This window comes from Zosterops lateralis (assembly GCF_965231275.1).
Source record: "Zosterops lateralis genome assembly, chromosome: 4".
Classification (NCBI taxonomy): Eukaryota; Metazoa; Chordata; class Aves; order Passeriformes; family Zosteropidae; genus Zosterops; species Zosterops lateralis.
The window spans coordinates 68,080,468-68,098,843 of record NC_139765.1 but is presented as its reverse complement, the minus strand read 5'-3'; the positions used below and the strand labels follow the sequence as shown (position 1 = coordinate 68,098,843).

The window sequence follows — 18,376 nt, the reverse complement described above, 5'->3', positions numbered from 1 at the left end:
ATCTAATCCACTGAAAAACCAATATTTTTATTTGCTGTTAGACAGGATTAACTAAAAAAAATTGCTTTGATAGCTGATTGGAGAAGTCTGGATGTTTTCCTTACAAGCTATACCAAAAGATCTACAAGTTCAGCAGGACAAAAATACTTTGAAGAAGCCAGATAAGATGTCCAGGGAAGTTGTGAATGTCAATATACACCAACACACTGTCTAAACCACCCAACTGCTATAATTATCTGTTGCAGAAAACGTCCAGCTGGGACCCTGTCACTTTGAAATATTCACCACATTTTAAGTTATTGAAAACAAACAGGCAAACATATTAGCATTTATATCTCCACCATTGCTTAATTGTATCCACTGCAATTTAACAAAAAACTGTCACATTTTAAGCTTTTTAAATAAATTCTGTACCAGCTTCCCTATTAACAAACATAGACATCAGCATTCATATTTAACATTGGATTCCAAATTCCATAAACGTGAGGGTAAAATACTAAAAACTTAAGAACTTAACACATAAAAAACATTTAAAAAATTAGATGGTCCCTCACTGCTTGAATTTTGCACATCTCAGCAGCACAAGTTTTTCTCCAAGGAAAGGAATGTACTTCCTCATCTAAAATAACATCGGAATTACCTTTGACAGTCAACAAGAAGAAAAAAGTTCTACACGCTTGAAAACAGCACATGCACAACTGCCATCCCACCAAAATCAAGATCAGAACAATATGTTCACCTGAACTATGAAAATGCAAGACTGAGAATGAGGCTTGTTTCTCCAGATCCTTCAGAGCTTCCCAGCCTTTTCTCAAAAGTCTCCAAACCAAAACTAAAATGTTTTGGTTGCAAAATTCATGCATTGATGGAAGCACAAGAGCTGCAGAGAAGGAAAGGTACAGGGCACAAACATCTTTACACCATGTTCAGATCCAGGCTTGAGATCTTGGCTCTGCTGCAAACACAGTGGACAAATGCCTCAGGCAACACACAATCTTTGTCTCAGCTGGAGTATCACCGAAACCAGAAAGTCAAATACATTCATCCTACCAGCTCGAGCTCAAAACCATGTAACTCATTAACCTTCCCAAATGTTAAGCAAAAACTTGAATGAATCATTATTTGTCCTCTTCTTTCAAGGAACCCAACAAATCCACCTTGTTTTCAGTTGGTCTCTTCACCCAGCTGCCAGGTGCCTCCTGCTGCAGTGAAACCAGGACAGGGTTTGCAGATCCCAAACACAGCAAGTCAGATCAGCCTCAGTGATGCCAAAACAGCTGTGCTGATGTACACAGAACTGAATTTCTGTCCCATCTAGCAGAAACATCACTGCAAACCTGTTGTGCTTTTCCCTACTACATTACTGCACTGTTCCCTACTCTTCCTTCTTTTTCAAGCCTACTTGTATAGAAATACTTTATGTTAAGCTCACCCATTTCCCACGTGCTACAAATAAGAACATTAAAATTGTATTTCAGGATTATTGAGAATATCACGGTTGACAGTTCATGGGTTTATGGTCAAACTTTCCCAAAAATAACCCCAAGACATACTAGAATAGCAAATCACAGTTGGAATCTGAAGATGAGCTGCCTTTGCTTACCTGCTTGTAAATTAGCTCATTTCAGGTGACCAACATTAGTGCACAAAGAGAGAACAAGTAGTGCTTTTCTCTGTAGTTCTTCCACAGCTAAATGAATTCTAGCTGTCTGTATTAATTTTGTTATGCCACAGACCAATTCCCAAGATACAACATTACAGACTTTGTTTAATGATGCTACCTACCTAATAACCAAATACACAGACACTGAAGTAAGCCATTAACAGCTACATATGGTGAAGCAGCACAAGGGCCTTTCTTAATCACTGCAGCTGGCATCACACAAAGGAGGAGAATAAAATTTCAAACAAAGTAAAAAAGCAATAAAATGTCAGGATTAGAAATTCAGTAGAAAAGCCACGATGTATGTATGTGATATATGGGTAACCCATGAAAGTTACTGCTTAAAGTTACTGTTTAAAGTGAGACATAGCAAATGCCAGCCACAGAAATTGTGTATTAGTATATACAGTATATTAACTGTATATACTAATATATAAAAAACACTCTGGATGAGTCATTGTGTGTCCAGATGTGCAGTGATTCAGCTGTATTATTCTTACTTGCTTGTGTCTGTATCATCCTGAGGTGAATTCCCCACAGTCCAGCAGAAGGAAGTCCCACCAGCATTTCCCATTAGCCTCAGGCACTGGTACCACTGAAGGAAGGTTGTTCCCATGGATTCACTCACATCCCACTGCTGGCTCCTGCTTGGAGCTCAGCCTTGTGGAACTGCACCAGCAGGTGCATTAGTTAAACTGATCAAGGTTACAGCAGCTCAAGAGGAATGAAAAGCACAGTGTCCCACTCCAAACCACTGCATGGCTACACAAACACAGGTGAAGGAAGCACTGTGGGCATTTCAGCTGGAATGAAGAGGCCAAGTGAGCAGCACAGGCAAGACAGGAGTCATCATTTCTGCCAGCTTCAATTATTTGTGAAACCACAGCTGAAACTTCAGCACAAATAATGTCAGAAGAACTGTTGAAATAGAGCTAAATTCTGTCAAACTGCTGGAAACTTTGCCACAGTAAATTATGAATTGGAGCTGTGTACCTGTGCTGAGGAGCTGCAGACTACAATACATTATCTTGACTGCCATGGGCAGAATTTCCTACTTAATGACCAAAAAAAACCCCACAAAAATCCAAAAAAAAAATAAGAGATTTAACTCCCTGCTTGCAGCTCAGCGAAGAGCCCATTAATTTTTATTAACTTGGCTCTTCTGGCCAATCTCCTTTAAAAAATGAAGTAATTCCAGGATAGGTATATGAGTCTAGAGAAACCTTTACTTCTAATCCAGCATTTATCAGTTAAAGTACTCAACCTGGATTAGAACAGTATTATACGAAGAAGTAAAATAAGAAATTCAGGTAACCCTGGGACCTCCCATAAGAGGCAAAACTCTCAGCCCTCCTTGCAAAGATGCTGCAACAAACAGAAAAATGAAGGGGCTTAAGAAAGTTTCCCATATTTCAGCAGATGCCTCAATGGAATGCATTTGATTTGAGTACACTTTTCCTCTACTATCACCTGTTGGAGTCTAGGGCATCCCTCTGGGCGCCCTGGGAAGTCACAGACCTCGGTAGAGGGGGGCCTGGGACCCAAGAAAGAGGGTCTGGGGTCTGTGCAGGGGGGTTTGCTTGGCACAGAGCACAGGAAGACACAGTCTTTGATTTTGGTCCATGAGAAAAACATCCAACAGAGAGAAGAATTGCAAGTCACAAAGGTGTTACTGAGAGTAGTGTAGTTATCACTGTGCAGAAGATTTTGTAGTTATGGATTTTTAGAATGTAGATGCAAAGAGACAAGATGGTGGTTTTAGGGCAGTGCCCTGGGTTCTTCATCTTCTCCCTTGGCATCCATCTTCTGCAATGACGTGGGCACAAAATAGTTTCAGTGGATTGGATCAAAGTAGAAATGACTCTGTTAGTATAGGTGATAGACATTGGCATAGAATTGTAAACAATGGGTACGTAGTTATCTGTGTAAGAGGTAGCAACCTCCCATCACAAGGGGAGTCGCCTTGTGTCCGAGCTGCAGTGGACATCATGGCCGGACACAGGGGAAGGGGAGTCACCTCGTGTCCAGGCTGCTGTGAACATCTTAGCCGGACACACAGAATTGTAAGATAAGAACTAATAAACAACGCGAGAAACCAAAAAACCAAGACACCTTGAGACTCCCTTCATTCTCGTGCCGAACACCGAGCACCGAGCTCAGCACGAAACACAGAGACACAGAGTCAGACAGCAGATCCTAAATCCTTCAGAGGTCAAGAGGGAAAAATCACTCCCTTCGTGCCCACATGAACCACCAGCCAGCTTTGGAATCTCGGGTGAGAAACAACTGGATTAAACCCCGAGAATCACCAAAACTAAAGAGAAAACACCACAACTACTCGATGTGGGACCTTTATTTCATTTTCTCCATCTTGCAACTGATCAACTTAGTCCATGCTGAGAGAAACAGACCAAAAAACCACTGCTCATTTCTTGCCAAGTCTAAGTCTGAAATACAAGGTACCACCACAGTACTGTCTGCACTGAATCCAGGCAGTGACTTCCCAAATGTCATTTATTGAGAATTTAAACACAGCTATCCTTGGCTGGCCCAACCCTTACACATCTTGAAGGACCAAACAGTGCAGTGACCAAACATATGCCCCTTCTTGCATTCCATTTAAAAAAAAAAAAACAAAAAAAAAAAAAAAAAAACAAACTGAAGTTTTCTCTCAAGTTTTTTTCCTTCAAACTGAAATATTTACACCCTTTTTTAATTCTCTGATTTCAATTTATTTGTCTCATCTACTAGAAGTGTTTTAATGCGTTTTAATTCTTTTTATATCCCAACATCAAGGTGATGTTGCCAATTAAGTTCTGCTGTAACCATCTGTAAGAAGAAGAAGGGAGGAAAGAAGTAAACATGAGTGTTTCTTCAATAATTTTAAACAACCTGGATTTCAACCAGAATTTCAGTGATGGAAAAGAAGAAAATAGTTTAGAGATTTATACTCTACATCGATTTCTCTAGGACAAGTAACATTTGAACTAATTTTTAAAATTCAGAAAGTTTTCAGGTCTCATAAAATGTTTGGCTTCAAAACAGAACACTTGTCAAGAGAATTTTATACTGCTATGATTTATCATATTAGTCAAAGTAGACTTGCAATTTTATAAACAAAATAATGGCAGCCACTTAAATTTCTTTATCACTTCATGCTCATCTTCAGACTTACAGGGCATGCAAAGTGTTACCCTCTGACAATAAATGACTGGTGGCAATTTTTTCCTCTAATAAATCTGATATTATCTAAATATGGTAAGGGTCTGGAGTTTCCCAAAAACTAAACCCATAAAAACCAAACAATAAACTCTACACACTCAACTTTTCACTGCAATTGGAAGACTATGAGAAAGAATTATAGAACTTTTTCTTCCTTAAAAAAAAAAAAAAAAAAAAGTAATTCAATTTTTAAACAGCACAAGATTTTAAAAAATGATGGAAATGTGAGACATTATACATCAAAACCTACTGATTAGCTCACTTCATGTCTTCACTAAGCAAGACTCTCAGGCCTCCTGAAGGATTTTCTGATGTCAGCCCCAGCAGCCAAAGGCTGAAGACAAAACCAGAACCACAGATCTTGCACTGGGAGACAAGGTGGACACTCAGGCTCACACTGCCTGACTATTTGTGGGATTTAGTCCTGTAAACCACCTATTTATCAACCTCTTACGATACAGAAAACTAAATTTAATTTAACTTGTGGCATAGGTCATGGCCACAATGAAAATAGATTGGCCCATAAAAAAACAAAATTAGACTCCACAACTCTGTCAGACTCTTCAGCTACCCCATTAAATCCACATTTCAACTCATGTTCTTTAAAATGGCATTCTGCAGGAATTTCTTCTGCAGGGATTGAATTTTCATCTCCATAGTAGCTGTGCTTACTGCAGACCTTATAACAAGCTTCTGATGTTGAATGATGGATGCAAAAAGACACTCTCTTGGCTATTAACTGTGCTTCTAAGCCTCAGCCTGAAAATAAATCTTAGTAAAATTGGAGGGCAGAGGAATCCTTTCCCTCCCAACCTTATGTACCATTTATAAAAACAGTTACTTGGTTAGGACCTTCAGTCTTAAAGAAGTTTTTAACTTGATATTACATATGTAATATGCAATTAATACACTGTGCTCCTTTGTAACATTTACCTCTCAAGAAATTACATTCTAAGGAAAACACTTTTTAAAGGGAAAGAGGAGGATGCACCTGAGTGGGATTTAAAATCTTTACAGTTTAGTAACACCAATTTGAAAGCACTCTGGTAAACACTTCGCACATCATCCCCCATGTCTTGATGGATTCACCTCACATTCCCAGTGGGCTTCCTAGCAACTCTTTCTTTACAAGTCCATTTTTCCATTTACTGAGAACAATACTGAGAATGAGTCATTTCTGCAGAATACAGCCCTTCATATACACCAGATGCCTAATGTTGCATGCTGTGAAGAAAAAAACCTAACGTCTACTCAAATTACTGTATCGATCACCAAAACCTGTCAGCATTTTCCATCTTTTGTAAATGTTTTCTTCAGAATACTTGAATGTTTTTTAGTGTTAAGATCTTAATAATGCTGGTCAAAATGCACCACCTGGTTCTGTAAGAGCTAACACCTAATTAACTCAGTTAGTAGCAGCTTGAGAATACCACCCAAACATTGACCAAAATTAATGTCTTTCACCAACAGAGTAAAACAAATAGGGAAGAAAAAAAAAAAAAAAAAAAAAAAAAAAAAAAAAAAAAAAAAACCAAACCTGAAAGCTTTAGAACTGAGAAAGAGCACTTCCTCGTGTTTTTCAAAGCTCTCCCTTTCAATTCAATTGAATCCTTCCTCTAAAGAAGTATTTTTATGGGTTTTGATGTTACATCTCTTTAAACAGTCCTTACAGTAGTTCTAACCCTGCCTGACTAGTGAAGTATTTGCAGAAGAGACAAGCAGAACTTCTGCCCCTTCGTCCTTCTCTGGAAGCAGCACGAATCAGAAATGAACAGTGAGCAGTGCTGAAGTCGAGTAATTCACTGGGACAAAATTATACAACTCTTGGGGGGGATGTTCAACCAATCACTGCAAAATCTAAGGAAGTAATTAGGAACCTTATCTTTTTTTTTTTCCTGTCAGAATAAGAGGGTAACAGCCGAGCCCAGTTCTACCTTCACTCCTTTTGTTGACTTACAGAGGTGTTTCATTAACTGACCTGTTACAATTAGAGCAGCCTGATGTTACTTGGTTTAAAATAAAGGTACTTGCCTATAGCCACGCATTACACATAAGGGCAGAACAAAAAAAGACAGTAACAGGCAGATGCTGTAAATCCTAAATTATTCACAACCTGTTCAATACAAAATAAAATAGTCCTAGAAAATTCATTCTAGTAAGAAAAGAATTAAATTTTTAAGTTATCCCTACAAATTATTTAGTTCCTCTACAAACCAAATATTTAGCAGTTGCAAATAATTAAGACGTAAAAGACAAAAGAAGTGTTTAATCAGTTCCTCATTAGATATGTGTGCCAGATACCACAAAAGATGGCACTACTTTAGCAAAGGAAAAACAAATGTTCAACACACTGAAGTAAACGAGAACAGCATTTAACATCAATTAAAATTCAAACAATCATTGATTATTTCAAGTAGTTTTTCATACACTTGCAAGAGGCATTTTGGATTTTGAAGTTAGTTGCAATCTAGAAATAATCTAATTGTAAAACCTAGCCAGCAGTGCAGCTGTGTACTTCCAGTCTTATTTCCATAAGCACTAAAGAAGCCTATTTTTGCTCTTATTCTCATTTAGAGCATTAAGACTCTAAAAACTATTTTGATGGGATTACATAGAATACAACTGCTATTTTCACAACCTGAGCTCTCCTGACAACAAAAATGTTTTTACCAAAAAAAAAAAAAAAAAAAAAAAAAAAAAAAAAAAAAAAAAAATCTGTACTGTTAGTACAACAGTAACAGTTACAGATGCTGACAAACTCAATTTTCAGCATAACAAACGTCATTGGGATTCTCTTTGAGAAAGCAGCAAAAATGATAATCATTAGGCTTAATATAGTTCTAAACCAAATTATGGCAGCTGCACATGCCACAACAAAGAGCATTTTTAAGCATCAAGTATGCAATTTAACTACAACCAAACTCCAAAATATTTCTGATTGACAGCAAGTTACTGAGAGCACTGAGAATATCCCAGAGCTGCTCTTACCTTTCCTGGCAGCATCTGTTCTCCTTCTTGCCGGCGACACCAGATCCTTGACAATCTGTAGCACTTGAATCATTGCTCGTTAGCAAGATCAAAGGAACGAGGTGCTCCTCTAAAATTCCAACAGGTTTCATTACTACACCTCATTACATGGCTGTCTTTGCTATGCTCCAGCAAAACTGATGCAGGAAGAACTCATCCACCTTCCCAGGAAGATTTCTGCCTGACGAGTCTACACAGGCTGGGGGTGATGGATTTAAAGTGACTTCAGCACAAGGAGACAAAAAACTGCGAGCAGTCCTAAATGTATTTCTACAGAACATTTTAGAATTATTTACTGCGGAGAATGCATACTGATTTCCCTAAATAAAGTTTAAAGGAAACGTTCACAAAGTAGCTAAAGAAAAAAAAAAAAAAAAAAAAAAAAAAAAAAAAAAGAAAAACAACCTTGAAACGACTGCCGACAGATGCAGCGTGCTCCCCTCGGCTCAGTAACTAACAAGTGTGGCTGCATCCTCTTTTCAAGTCACTCTCAATTCATGAAATTTCACGTAATGCTTAAAGGAAGACTCCTGAGCAGAGCAGAGCCGGCCTCAGACCCACCAACAGAACTAAAATTAAACCCAGCTTGCAGAAACTCCATCAGGCAGGAGCAAGCTCCTGCTAAAGACATCCACGGGGTTCCTTTTCTCCCCCCCGAGAGAGAAACCTCTGACACCCTCGTACGTGACAGGAATTCTCACACACCGGGAGGAAATCCTGGGGGAATTTCAGGCATTCTCTCACCCACCACCAGAGGCCCGGAGAACTATTTCAGCAAAGGGACTGTCATTACTTCTGTCAGGTAATTTCAGGCAGACAGATTGCTGTATATGCCCCTACATTTTTAATGACATCTGGAAAATGTAAAAAGCCCATTCGGAAGTGCCTTTTGTCAAAGGCTCTGCAGAGCTAACCCAAAAAAAAAAAAAAAAAAAAAAAAAAAGGAATCATGTTTTATGTGATCACTTTAAATAACTGTCAGGCCTGAAGAGGCTCTGTGAAATGAACATTTCAGAAAACCGAATTCCTGAGCAGCACTATGAGGCCTTGCACACACAGAGATCAATTTAGGAAGCCAACTACATGTTCTGAAAACTGTAACATGAAAACAAACCACAGGCCACATTCTCTGGCCTTTAGACCTTCTGTTCCCATTGCTTAAGTGTTAGATGGGGAGGGGAGGAGAAGAGGTCATCTCTTCCCATTTTTCCATTTCCAGCTGCTCATCACAAGCACTGCAGATTTTAAGATTTACTGGCATATTTATCCATGTCCATGTCAGTCTCTGGAATCACACAGAGCACAGGAATGACAAACTGTGTCTGTTATGTCAGTCTCATTCACAGCCTGCCCATTAATCTCTGCCAGAAGGAAAAGCAACCCAAAGTTCCATCCTATTTGATTAGGCAAAACAAAGACAAGTAAAATCCTCCTCCCTGCCAGGCTGTCTGATTTCTTCTCCCATTCTGCAAACATTCAAGTGTCCACCCAAGAGGAAGGTTGTAGACACACTGTGCAACTATGACTTATCCTTTCATGAAAAAGGATTCTTCAAAAAGTTACAGACAGGACCCTCAGCTTTTCTATATTAAGAATAACTTCTAACTCCTGGACCTAAAGTTAAATTCCAAGTTTAAAACCAATGACTTTGTATCTAGAGAGGTTTGGAGAAGATCACTACAAGCAGATCCTTCCAGAACAACTATAATTTCAGAACATTAAATAAGATGTAAAATGCAGGGTTGTGCAGTAAGGTTTACCTGGAAGTCCATTATTTAATAATCCAGTGTTCAAAACTGCCGTTGGAAGAACTTTTTCCATGATTTTCTCACCATGATGGATTTGTTTTTTATTTAGTTAGGTAATCAAACACCTTATCTTCCAATCAAAGACATAAAACCAAAGGAATATCATTACTTGCAGCTATATTACATTGCAAATTTTCTCTAAAAATCTGACTTCTAAGTTCATGGGGCTAAAAACACAACTACTACAGAACTACTAAACTTTTGATGGTCCTTATATTAACATATTATGGACAGGAGGAGAAAGGAAGAAAAAAAGTGATTAAGGTTGAATAAAATATTCAGTAATAACATCCACTTGGCCTTCCAAAGCAAGAATATGCCTTGCAGATCCTACAGTTGATTTTTAAATGAATTTGATTATCTCATTGCTACAGCAACATTCTCAAGTGCAGGAACAAGGAGAGGATGGTGGACTGACAAAGATTAACAGCTGGGAAGGGGGAGCAGAAGAAGAAAGGATTAGAAGGCAGCACTTTTCTGAAAAATTACTTTAAAAGGAAGAAATTAAGCACTTCAGTATCAATTCCCAACTGCAAAAAGGAAGTTGTTCTTTTTTCTTCCCTCACCTTGCCCTCCCTTTTAAAGGAAGACACACAAGAACTTCAGGACTAGAAGTCATTTCCAAACATATCTGCCTTCCTTAACATGAAACAGTTTCCAAAGTTGGGACGCACAGGAGTTTCCCTCTCTTCTTTATTGTGACAATTGGCACGTAGAAAAAAAATTGAAAAACACTTGCAAAGCTTTAAAATAATTTAGGAAAATGTAAAATACATTCCATATGCAATGTAAAGAAAATGGTGCAAGGCATGATAAATAACAAATTTCAATAAATCACTGAAATTTTGAAGAATTACACAATAGGCTTGGTGCCTGCTATTTGTCTTTCCTCAAATCAATTTATACACTAAGACAGCAACACTAAACCTGCTTTAGTACAGAGGCAATACCAAAAAGACTTGTAGAAATAAAACACACTAACTAGTTAAATTGTAAAATTTCATCTGTTACTTATGAGTCAGAATTTGGTTATAGTGCACTCTTATCTTTGACTGATACTTCCATGCAATCTGTTACTACAACTGCCACCTCTCAGGCCACACATCCTGACAAAACACCCACTGGGTGGGCAAGGAGACACCAGATGGAAGTTCACAGCAATTCTGACACAAGGTGAACCACCAAAAAAAAGTCATAAATTTAGTGCAACAATTTGTGTAGATTATGTTTGAGATAAAAATTAGTGCTACACATTCAATGCATAGACCAGGGATCACTGCCAAGCCATTTTTCCTCTTCAACAGAGAGCTTGCTAAGCAATATGTGCTTAATGATGTTCTTGGATTTTGCTTTTCCTCCTTGACTTCAAAATTGTAGGGAATACAGATATCATGCATGTTGTCAACCTGATGAAATACATTGGTATTGGAAGGAACAGTTAACCAGGATGGGATTTCATGGATCACTGTGTACAGCCCTTGATCTCTCCCAAGCATAATAAAAAAAAATGACCTGCATCCTGATTAGTCAGCTATCATAATTCAGAATAAAAATGCTTCCGTTAACGTAATTATAATTAACTGATCTTTGGAGGCAGTTCTTTTTCATGAAGCATATTGCCAGGAGGTAACACATTTACAGCACAAATGATGCTGCAGAAGGATGGCTCAGTGGGTATTTGTCAAAGGTATTTGATAAGGGGTGGGGAAGATCAGAATTTAAGTCTAAGGAAGACTTAGTATTTTCTCTTTCACTCTCTTCTTCTAATCTCTAATGTTTATATATTCATAGCATTCTGTCTAGGCTATTAAAAAACCATCAAGAACCCTGGGGGTTTTCCCAGGAAGCACTGCAGCTACCCAAAAAGTGCCTGCTTGTTGTGTCCTCGTTTACAGAAAGATGTACAAGCTACTAACAGAAAAAAAGCCCAACCCACTGCAATGGCTCCAGGGCTTTCATTCATAGGAACAATGGGCCTGCACACATTTGAGTTGAGATGAAAAGTTACTGCCCCTGTTCTTTTTTCTATCTCTGATCAACCTGAACTGTCCAGAACTCAGATATTCTGAATATTGATTATTCCCAACATCTCTGCAGAAACCTGTGCAGGTCTGGCTTCATTGTCCTCCCCCCTGTGTTCCCCAGTGCCAGAATTATGTCCTTTTCTCTCTCTCCCTGCTAGACTCCCCACATGGTTAACATGCCAAGCTTTCAGGCCTGACACCCCAGGGAATGGAGAGCTCATAACAAAATGGCCAGGAAGGTCCTAACCCAGGGCAGTTCTGTCACTAACGTTACAACAGTGGCAGGATCAAGCCCTAAGTCCTCTAGAAAGCAAATAAATGCACTGAGCACTTCTGGTGACGTTAGTTCTGCAATAGAGCAAAGTCTGACATAAAAGACAGGAGAAGAGGGTTTACAAGAGACCAGGGTGTATTTGCTCTTTGGACCCTCCTTTGCACGCTGTAACACCCAGGAGGTGTTTCAGCACCAGAGTCAGCAGGGCTGTCCCGGCAGGGCTGTCTGGAACAGGGGCTGTAAAAACTCCAGTGTCATCGAAAGTGAGGCACCTGCTCTTAATGGCCCATTGGAATGTTTGCTTTAAAAGCTGCAGTTTCAGAAACCACACATGGCACAACTGCTTCAACTGCTTCACTGTCCTTCCCATCTGAGCAAAGGGGCTCAGAAAATGAAAATGAATTTCCCATCAGGAACTGTTATCTCATATGTGGGATAAAAGTTTTCGAGAATAGATTAAAGGATTAAAGAAATACAAGTCAGGCATCAGGGGAAAGAATCTTTAAATATCAAATAAAAGGAAAACTATATTATAAGAACATTTGCATAGTCCCTTCATAAGAAAACCTCATAATTTCTTGCAAAAACAATGAATTCAGATAAAGTCTACCCAACATTTAAGGCAAATACCTTAACTATCCCCACTAACCTCAGAAACATTTTGTTTCATGATACTCCTTCTTTGACTTTTCTGTCACAACCGTTTTTCAAATTATTTTCTCAAAACAATTAGACATTGAACTCTAAAATAGGCAATATATCATAACACAAGTTATTACTGCTGTTATGAAGTAGGTTATTTATCGTTTCTCACTAATATTTTGAATTAATTTTCCAATCTCTGAACTGAAGCCTACAGTTTTACTAAGTTTTCAATAATCTGTTGTAGTTGGATGAGAATTCTAGAGTTCCAGATCAATAACTAACTCTCCCCATAAATCTCTGAAACTTTAAATTCTTAATCATCATTATTTTCTACAGATCATTCTTTGAAGCATGAATGAGTCAAAAAGAAGAAAACTTAATGCTCACATAGAATTCCTATGTGAAATTCTGATAACTTGTAAAAATGTTTGCAGCAGTGACATAACTCCATTTATTATTCAGGAGCTCACTTTTCAAAAACGACTGCTTTTGGCTATGCATTTTGCAAAGCAGCCATAAAAATAAATAAACATCCTCACAGTCTTCTCAATGGTCCTTCAGAGTCAGTAACTGCTTAATCCAACGGAATTTGCATCCATTTAGGAATGTTTTTTCTTCGTTTCTAGCAGCTTGCTTCCAATTTTTAAGCATGAAGCTATGGCTGCAGTTTTTAAAAGAAACTGATGCAGATCTAGCAGCTGTATTTAGAAGGCATCTTCTTGGGAAGAGAAAGCTTGATCTAAAGGCTGGAAAAGTAATAATTTCAAGAGAAAGTTGTTTGGGCTTTTTTTTTGAAGTCTGTTTTTCTTTACACTGTAAACATACAAGAAAGCTGTTCATTAAATTCAGATGACGGAAAACTTCAATAAATGGTCAATGAAAGCAATTCTACCTGTTCCAGGAAAAAAAAACCTATAAACCCAAAATAGAAAAACAAATGCTATAACTGGGAAAAAAGGGAAGACAGAAAAACACAGGGCCACATTCCACAGACTTTATTGCACACAGTGAAGGAAAACTACACATTGCACAATCCCATCCCTGCTCAGGGCTCTCACTGCCACCCTTCCTGCATCAGTTTTCTCCCCCTCAGCTCTTGCTGGGACACATTCTGGAACAAGACAGACAGTGAGTCACCCAAAGAGCCACGATGAAATCAAGGGAACTGTCCCTGCAGATCACTTTTATCACCCTGATAACAGACACCAGACACTCATGGGGATCAGTATCACAAGTTTGTGCTCACGTCAAGACTTCTTGATGCACTCTTCCAAAAAATAAATTTACAAAAAGGAAAAAAAGCATGTATAGATGTACTATCTGGTTTTTCTTCCCAAGAAATGTGTTTTATACCTGTCGCCTCCATGGGAAAAGGGTACTGCTTCTTCTTTGCTCATATATTTTCTGCAGAACTGTAGATTTAGACATACAGGTGCATCTAAACTGCACCATTCAGCAACAGTTCAAAGGGTTCCAAAAGCTCTTGGATATTTAACCCACAAAGACCTGGCAAAAGGAATAGCTCAGACTGCAGTACAGAATTCTTTAGATACAGAGGTACTCACGTTTTTTGGGTCCATGTGAATAAGATTGTGTTAAGCAAGCTACAAAATATTATGAAAATTAGTAAGAACAGAATCACAGATTCTTCAAATTAATTAAATTTCTATCTCCTCACACTCACACCATGCCCTTCAAAGGCCAAATGATCACTTCATAAGGCTCATGAAATGGTCAAGAAAGCAACAACAAAGCAAATGGAATTCGACCACCACCTCCCCAAAAAAGGCTGAATCTAAGCAGTTCACTTTAAATGATTGATAAAATAATGTTTAGTGGGGTTTTTTTAAACAGAAGGAAGAAAGAGGATGGTAATACAAGATCTCATCTCAGTGAATGCACACACCCCACAGGATTTCTCAGTCTTCCTCATATTAGATGGCAAGTTTTCATATAGCTTTAGCTGCAAATGAAGATTTTTCTGAGAAAAATAAAGTTTGATACTAGAAGTCTCAAAAAGAAATCAGACATTAAGGAAGTTGCAATTACAACGACAAAACTATTTAAAATATATTCTCCAATAATATGCAGCATTTCCTGCATTTGCAGCATTTCAAAGAGAATATGCAGCAATTTTACAGTGCCTGGATTTGGGTCATGGCTGTAGTGCTAATCAACAAATTTATCTTAAGCTAAAGGATATCATTAAATGTTCTGTCAAACCTAAGTACAAAGAAAGAAGCCAAACTAGTCATTAAAGACTTTTTTTTTGGTTTTGCAATGTTAAACAAAAGCCAAAACTATTACTATCTTACATGTCCTAATACTGAAGTCAAAGTACATTCATTAGTTTAATCAGGCATAGACTGATAAAAATTAATGTGTGTTCAATTCAAAGAAAAAAGAAAAATAAAAACTTTGCTTTTAATTTAAACCCTTACTTGGTTTCCTTTTGAAGAGGATATGAATGAGACTAATAATCTTGTACCTCCCTGAGGCAAAGAAAAACTAGAAAATTCTATGCCCTGCTATTTGTTAGCCTGATTAAATCCTTCACTGCATGTACATTTAATCCAAGTAATAAAATGCAGCTGTAGAGAGGCACCAGGAAGAACATCAAACCTTATTAGTCCACTGCAAAATACACATTATTTTTATTAAGCCCATGTATTTGCAGCCATAGTTTGTGCAGCAAATAGTACAGTGTGGCTTTCTGTCTCTGCAAAAAAAAAAAAAAATCAAAACTTTCAAAACAAGTTTTTGAACATTCTGTAACAGGCTAATCTAACACTAAGGTGACATCTAATCCCACAAATGCAATCTACCTCAGTGAGGAAAAACTATTACAAAGATTCAAAGGAAGAACAAATTCAACATTTCAAAAGTAGCCAATGGAAATTAACCCAAAGGTCACACGGAGCAGAAGGGAACCACCCTCCTTTAAAAGGAACGTGTACCTGGGTCTGTTAGCTTCCCACAGTTGTGTTCTAATGGGAGACACCATCACCTGCTCACTTTCAGACTTCTGCCTCCTGCTCTCCTTCTATGTTCACTCAGAAATGCAGCCTTTCAAAGCAGATTTTAACCAACGTGTTTTAAAAATCCAAGCTTAGCACTTGAATACGACAATCATGTTAACTGTGACTACTTAAGGTTAATGCTGGAGCTGTATTTGAGACGTTTTCTGTCTAAGTGGCTGGTTGTGGCTGCCTTTATGGTTATCTCTGGTTTGCCTCTGTTATTATATCTGGATTTATTCAGTGTGCTGTAATGAGCAGGTCCCACAACCTTCATATCCAATCCTATTGCTATATAAATGCTTCCTCTGTTGAAGAGTCCTCCCCATCAATTAAAAAAATGGTGGAAACATTAGGTCATCTGAGACTTCTTTAGTCAGCTTCACCTTAAGACAATCAATTTATCCAAATGAAGAACACCTTTCCTACTTATTCCATGAACAAGGACAGAGGAACCTACTAACACTGTCTCAGTTTTGGCAGATGAAAAACTGTAGCGCATTTACTGCTCCCTATGTTCTCTGCAGCTGCAGATTTAAAATCATGCCAAGTTTTAGCCCACAACTGCCACGGTGCAGACAAGAAAGGTCATCACTCTGCCCAGTACTACATTCAGGCACTGCAACCCAGCATTTTAACTCCCACTGGCACTACATCAGTGCTAAAGGAACAGAAGTTCCCCCCTTGCAGTGAATTTATTCTTGTGAAATTTCACTGAAAAACACCCAGGTAACCTGGCCTTGCCATATCACCCCGTAAGTCCGCTGAATATACAGTGTTAAACAAAACCACAAATTGTGTTAGCTCTCCTAAATGGATGTTCCACTTAATGATTGATTGCATTAAGAAGAGGGGAAAAAAAAACCCTCAAGAGCCTTACAGTGAGTTTGACATAAATATTATTTCTTTTAGTTTGTTTTAATGCACAAGGAATAAATAAATACTGAAATGTCACCAAAAGTGACTCATTAGCCTTTGCTCTAAAAAGAAAACTTTCCTACCACATACTTAAAGCACATGTACAAATATTTTTGTCACTCCTTCCGACATAGAAAAGCGGGGGGTAGGGAAGAAAGTGAGGACCAAATAAAAAGCAAAACTGGCACTTTTCAATTTGTACCTCACCTTTTTACAGCAAGCAACAGACCAAATTTTTTCCCTCACGTTCTCCAAGACTATGACATCCTTCAAACATTCTTACAGTAGTTTGATGCAACTGGGGAAGAGAAGAAGCTAAAAGCTTGGCTAGTTTTTGCAGCCAGATATAAAATAATATGAGTTGTAACTGTGCTGAAGCTCCCAAGGCAAAGAGGGGCAGGCTGACCACAAGCATGGCTGTAGCACAGCATCACTGCAGGAACTCAAAGCTGCAGCCGACAAGTGTCACCTCCAAAGGTAAATTTGGGGGAGTGCAGGAAAGGAAGGTTGCCATCGTCCTGTTTGTACAACTCGGACACAGCAGCATCACAAAATAAAACTGGTATAATGCTGGATAAAATCCTACTACAAAGAAAAAAGAGAAGGAAAAAGCTTTTTATTGAATGCAACAGAACATTCTGGTGAGAGACCTACTTCCCTATGTCCCTAAAAATTCTGGCAAGTCTGCCTTGAGCTCAAAAGAGCTCTGAGTAAGGCTTTCAGCACTCCACCACAGAATAAGGCAGGTTTTCAAAGAGCTTTTCAAGGCTAAAGCAGAAAGACCGCATTCAAGAATCCTCTCCTATGGCAAACCAAAGTGCTTTATTAAAACAAAGTGCCCTTTTTAACATTAGTGATCTGTTAGATTAATGACTGCCCTGGCCAAAAGCACTGAGGTTCTACAGCGTGTTGGTATGCCCTCCATTCTGGAGACCATTATGTTACACAAAATGAAACTGAGGGAAAAAATGGAAGAGAAGAAAGAAAACAACACATCACACCAGCTTCCCAAACCAGAGGAACTTGGGAGCTCTGCACAGCCTTGAGCTTGCTTCAGAAATTTGGAGCAGGATAGGTCCAGGTTTACCAACAGCCTTGAAAACATTCCAGGGTTATCTTGCAGTCTCCCACATATTTTAGGAATTAAAGTATCTTAATTTTAGGGGAGAGGGTCCTTTGCAATAAGAGCTTAAACAAGCCTCATAATCAGCTGATTGATAGGATATCACCTAAGTGCAGCTACTTAACCACAAACATCTACAACCATCCTTCTAAACAGCGAAAGGATAACAGGCTGGATAGTTTAAGTAAAGAAAAGATCTTAAAGTTTAAACAAATATGGAGCCAATAATCTCACTGACATTACTTACATAACCCCACTTCTGGCAACAACCCCAAATATTTTCCAACTGTGTTACAGATCAGAGAAGTTGTTTCCTATCAGCAGCTGGGTAAAGCACATCAAAATAGCTTTTCTTGAAACACGATCAATTTAGCTTAAAATAACCACCCATATTTTAAAGCAGGTGCTTTGTTTCTTGAATATGAACATGAATAACAACATAAAATGTGACTGCAGCTCAATTATTTTTCATATCTGTGAAAAGTTAGATCACTGAGCAGCAGTGCTTCACTTTTCTTACACAGTGATGCACGTTATTCAACCATTTGTATGGAAAGTGAGAATCACCATGACTCATGACAGGCAAGGAAAGTCCTGTGAACACCTCGTTTAACACTGCTGTTGGGAAAGCTCTTCTTTAGCCCATTTCGAATCC

At 38.4% G+C, this 18,376-nt stretch overlaps 1 protein-coding gene across 3 annotated transcripts in view; it reads right to left on the bottom strand.

Annotated features, from left to right (window-relative positions):
- The window catches only part of USP6NL (USP6 N-terminal like), a 112,540-nt gene that overhangs the window by 81,658 nt on the left and 12,506 nt on the right, over positions 1–18,376 (bottom strand). The window contains exon 1 of one of the 3 annotated variants that reach the window (XM_083860073.1): positions 7,874–9,108. The exons of the other annotated variants lie outside the window; for them this stretch is intronic. Coding sequence (XP_083716199.1) covers positions 7,874–7,946 — 73 coding nt within the window. The 5' untranslated portion in view covers positions 7,947–9,108. Of the gene's footprint in view, positions 1–7,873; positions 9,109–18,376 lie in introns of those variants that run through there. 3 annotated transcript variants of the gene reach the window in all.